General features: G+C 32.0%; 1 protein-coding gene across 1 annotated transcript; it reads left to right on the top strand.

The window, feature by feature from the left end:
• Positions 1-2,355: 2,355 nt before the first annotated feature.
• LOC126882552 (uncharacterized) lies at positions 2,356-3,138 on the top strand. The gene has a single exon (XM_050647520.1). It carries the CDS (start codon positions 2,356-2,358, stop codon positions 3,136-3,138), a length of 783 nt encoding a protein of 260 aa, XP_050503477.1.
• Positions 3,139-5,032: the final 1,894 nt, after the last annotated feature.

The raw sequence follows: 5,032 nt of genomic DNA, 5'->3' as shown, positions 1-5,032 counted from the left end.
AATAAAGAAGAAACCCTACGACAATTTATCACAAATAAGTGGCTGATTTTTTCTTATAGGTTTCATTAAGGACAATTGCCCATTTTTTAATTACAGGATGTTACATTAAAAAAAAAACCCTTTTTATACCATCTGAACCGCTTATGCTAGGTAAAAAAACTTTCAGCGATTTCCCATGTACAAGTATTATTTACAAATTTGTATAATGCACCCCCATATTTTTCCCGGAACCACCCAAAAAAGGAGAATTAATAAAGAACATAATCAAAAATTGATTTTATGGGCCACCACTGTGGCTTTAGGTTGCAAAGAAAGTAAACTATGCATAGATCATAATGTGTAGCAGACAGTGTGTTCTTTTATTTTCCATAAGTACGTTATCAATAAAATGAATAGGTGACGAAAAAAAAAAACAAAAACTGGAGTCCGCCAAAGTATTTCTGAAGTTTACGGCGCCACTCCTTATTTGTAGAGAAAATAGTGGTCTTTAATTTTGTATAAGTTTTGTTTTAAAAGAATGCATAGGTAATGAGAAAATCGCAAAAACATGCTCGTCAAGGGATAGTGGTAGTTTCCGCAGTTTATTTTTAGGGATAGGGGTAGTTTCCGCAGGGATGTTGCAATTACCATATATATTTATGAAAAACACTACCGATGGAGCATATGACCATATGGGTCAAAAAGCAAAAAAAATGTTTTTTTCAACCCCCCATTTTATTTTATTTTATTGGCTACAGGGGTTGCACCAAGAAATCGCTTTTGATGTCCATGCATGAGTAATATGAACGTGCACAAAATGATATACGAAGCATTTTAATAAAGGGCAGGGTGTGTTGAGGATTCCAAGAAAATCACTTTCTTTATTAATTCTCCTTTCTTTTTTAAGTGGTTCCGGGGAAAAATGGGGGTGCATGGGTAATCGCTGAAAGTTTTTTTACTCTAGCATATAAGCGGTTCAGATGGTATAAAAGGGAGTTTTTTTTAATGTAACACTTTGTAATTAAAAAATGGGCAATTGCCCTTAAATGAAACCTGTACCAAAAATCAGCCACTTATTTGTGATTAATTGCCGCAGAGGGTTTCTTCTTTATTTCCATTACAGTTAAGGAAAAATAACTTTTTTTTAATATCTTTTTTAAGAACTTGTCAACTTTAGGGCGCCACCCTGCTAAATGGTGGGTAATAGACATATGCTTTCGGGAAATAAATAGTAAGAAATATTGGCCACTTCATATTTCTGTTAAGAAATTTTTTTGTAAAACGTACCTACAGGAAGGGCTACGTTTCGCAAAAACCACAAATTACCCCCTTTAAAGGGATGAAAATAAGGGGGGTTCCGGGACGAAATTTTTTAAGAAAAAGGTAATCTCAGAATAAGCACTCCTTAATCTACCAGAAAAAAAAAAATAAAACAGGACTTGTGTCCATTTTGCGAGGTTCAACCTCTGTTTCCTATAGTCCAGAAAGCCACTGCGCATCCGCTAGGAAAAATATTCTGATTCGGATTTTTTGCACAGTCTTACTCAAAAAGGGTTCCTTTTAACAAATTTGCATGTTGCCAGGTCCAAAAGTGGGTCAAAAATTTTTTAAATGTTTTTTTTTTTGTTTTTTTTTCGTAAAATTATGTTTTTTGCATCGAATAAAGTTCTTTTAGGTTTTTTGGATCATTCCAAATATTTAGAAAAGGTCTTTAATGACTTTTCTCTAAAGTTGATAGTTTTTGACATATAAGCGATTAAAAAATTGCGAAATTGGCTATTTTTAACCCTTGCGAAAACTATGAAAAACTGAAAATTTCAATGTTGCCAAGGTAGGTAGATATTCTCTAAACATCGATAGGTGATCGAAAACTCCTTGGTTTTTAATTGCTAACCAAGCGGGTGCGACACTATTTTCAACCGTTGTATGTATGTAATATGCGTAAATATCCGTGCGGAAAAATATTCTGATTCAATTATTTTTCACCATCTTGCTTGAAAAGGTCAACTTTTACCAAATTTGCATATTGCCAGGAAAAAAAAGCAGTCAAAAATTTTTTTAAATGTTTTTTTCGGCAACTAATTTTTTGGATCGGACAAATTTTTTAGGTCTTTTGGATCATTCCAAGGTTGAAAATAGTGTAGCGGCCGCTTGATCATTAATTAAAAAACAAAGGGCTTTTCGATATTGTATAAAAAAACTCTTATATATATATATGTAGTATAATTTAGTATTCTTTTGTCATTGTTTATTTTATTGATTAATTGTTTTGTCATTCAAATTAATTCTACTGTCAAGTTTTATGTGAATAAAAGCCTAATTTTGTAAAAGGCATTTTTACTACAATTTTATTCACATAAATATACCAAATATACAATGGAGAAGTACTTTAGACCTGATAAACTAGAGGCTGATCCAAACTCCCAAACTGCCGCCAAAGAATTTAAACACTGGTACGAAACATTTAAGAATTTTTTGGAAAGCAATAAATCTACAGAAAAATCGCTAGAAGATAAAGACAAGTACATGCTTTTAATCAATTTTGTCTCACATTCAGTATATGATTACATAAGCGAAGCAAAAACATACATTTCTGCTATCAAAATTTTGGAAGAATTGTATATTAAACCTACAAATGAGATTTACGCAAGACATATTCTAGCTACAAGAAAACAACAAATAAACGAATCTATAGATCAGTATGCTCAACAGTTAAAGCTTTTGGCTAAAAATTGTAATTTTAAAGCAGTTTCTTCAGAAGAAAATAAAAATGACTATATTCGTGATGCTTTTATTAATGGTCTCGTTCAATCTAATATACGTCAAAGATTACTAGAGTTTAGTTCTTTATCTTTGGACGAAGCATTATCTAAATCTAAATCTTTAGAAGATTCTCAAAAACAATCTGATACATATCATGCAGCATTAAATAATATAGCATCTTGTAGTCATCCAAATTCAGAACAAACTACTTTAGCTTCTGTTCAAACAAAACCTGGTCAGACTTGTTATTTTTGTGGACATCCAAGACATCCTCGATTTGTATGTCCAGCAAGGGCTGCGATTTGCCAAAACTGTCATAAAATTGGACATTGGTTTAAAATGTGCATGCAATCAAAGAAAAGTCAAACGAGATCAAAGAAGATGATACACATTTAATTAAATCAACAGCTCCGTTCGAAAGATTGAATATTGACTTTAAAGGTCCAATACCCGGTTCTTCTAGAAATTCTTATATGCTTACAATCATTGATGAATTTTCAAGATTTCCATGGGCTTTTCCATGCTCAGATACATCCAGTCAGACAGTAATTGAATGTTTGAATCAAATGTTTTGTTTATATGGAATGCCGGCATATATACATTCTGACAGGGGAACTAGCTTTACTTCACAAGAATTTATTAATTATCTACACTCTAAAGGAATATCTTCAAGTAGAACAACACCATATAACCCTGGAGGAAATGGTCAAGTCGAGAGATACAATGGAATTATATGGAAAGCAGTGAATCTAGCATTGAAAACCAAAAATTTAGACATCACTAAATGGGAGACTGTTCTACCAGATGCTCTGCACTCTATAAGAAGTTTACTGTGTACAGCAACCAATTGTACACCTCATGAACGTTTGTTTACATATCAGCGAAGATCAACTAGCGGAACTTCTATTCCATCATGGCTTAAAGATTCAGACAAAGTATTACTAAGAAAATTTGTAAGAAAAAGTAAGTTTGATCCTTTAGTTGAAGAGGTTGATCTTTTAGAAGCCAATTCAGATTACGCCTTAATACAGTATCCAAACGGAAAGAAAAGTACAGTTTCAACGAAGCATTTAGCTCCTAGAGGTGACCTGAAATTATTGAATCAAGATAATGATGAAGATGAAAATGAAAGTCCAAATAATACACTAGAGAATTCCACTACTGAATCAATACCAGAGGACATAGAAAATTTATCTATTCAAGAACCCAATCAAGTACCTGATGATAATCATGAACCAAGATTGGAAAATTCAGATTTTCATAATCATGAACCAAGATTGGAAAATTCAGATTTTCAATCTAGCCGTAAATCAGCTAGAACTAAAAATAAACCACGATATTTGCAAGATTTTGTTCAAAAATAGGGCCGGGTGAATGTAGTATAATTTAGTATTCTTTTGTCATTGTTTATTTTATTGATTAATTGTTTTGTCATTCAAATTAATTCTACTGTCAAGTTTTATGTGAATAAAAGCCTAATTTTGTAAAAGGCATTTTTACTACAATATAATACCTATATATACTTTATATAAACTCTTATATACTTTATAGGCATGTCATCAACCGATGTTTAAAGAATATTTACCTACTTTGGCAAATTTAAATTTTCAGTTTTCACCTAGTTTTTGAGGGTTAAAAATGCCCGATTTCGCAACTTTTAAATTTTTAATCGCTTATATGTCAAAAACTATCAACTTTAGAGAAAAGTCACTAAGACCTTTTCTGTTTGGAATGATCCAGAAAACTTTTTTCTATGTAAAAAAATACCTAATTTTAGGAAAAAACAAAAAAAAAACGTTCAAAAAATGTTTGATCTACTTTTGGTCCTGGCAACATGCAAATTTGTTAAAAGGGGTCCTTTTTGAGTAAGATTGTGCAAAAAATCAGAATCAGAATGTTTTTCCTAAATAGCGGATGCGCAGTAGCTTTCTGGACTACTACACTATCTCACTATCCCAAATCTAAATCATGATTGACAATATACCCACAGTTGTGCAAAGGTTTACTCAAACTTTTTTTTTGTACTTATACTAAATGGAAGAAAAGAAATGATTTTTTTATGTTAAGTTTGAGACACCCTGTAGGGAGGACGAGGTACAAATCGGAATCGAGTAGAGTAATTAAGTAGATGATCCCATACCCTTTTTTCAGTGCGTCATTAATTTTGACGTCATATTGGATTTTAAGAATGTCGCAAATCATTAAGTACATTCAAATTTACAGCGCCGTAATGCTTGTTTGTAATTGGTCTAAAATCTAAAAGGTGTAGAAATGTGGTAGAAATGGGCCA

This window comes from Diabrotica virgifera, chromosome 3 (genome assembly GCF_917563875.1).
Source record: "Diabrotica virgifera virgifera chromosome 3, PGI_DIABVI_V3a".
NCBI classification, from domain to species: Eukaryota; Metazoa; Arthropoda; class Insecta; order Coleoptera; family Chrysomelidae; genus Diabrotica; species Diabrotica virgifera.
The sequence above is the reverse complement of the archived record's forward strand: the minus strand, read 5'-3'. Positions and strand labels throughout refer to the sequence as shown.

Coding starts and splice junctions, on each gene's coding strand:
- LOC126882552 (XM_050647520.1), top strand. CDS start 2,356: ATGGAGAAGTACTTTAGACCTGATAAACTAGAGGCTGATCCAAACTCC.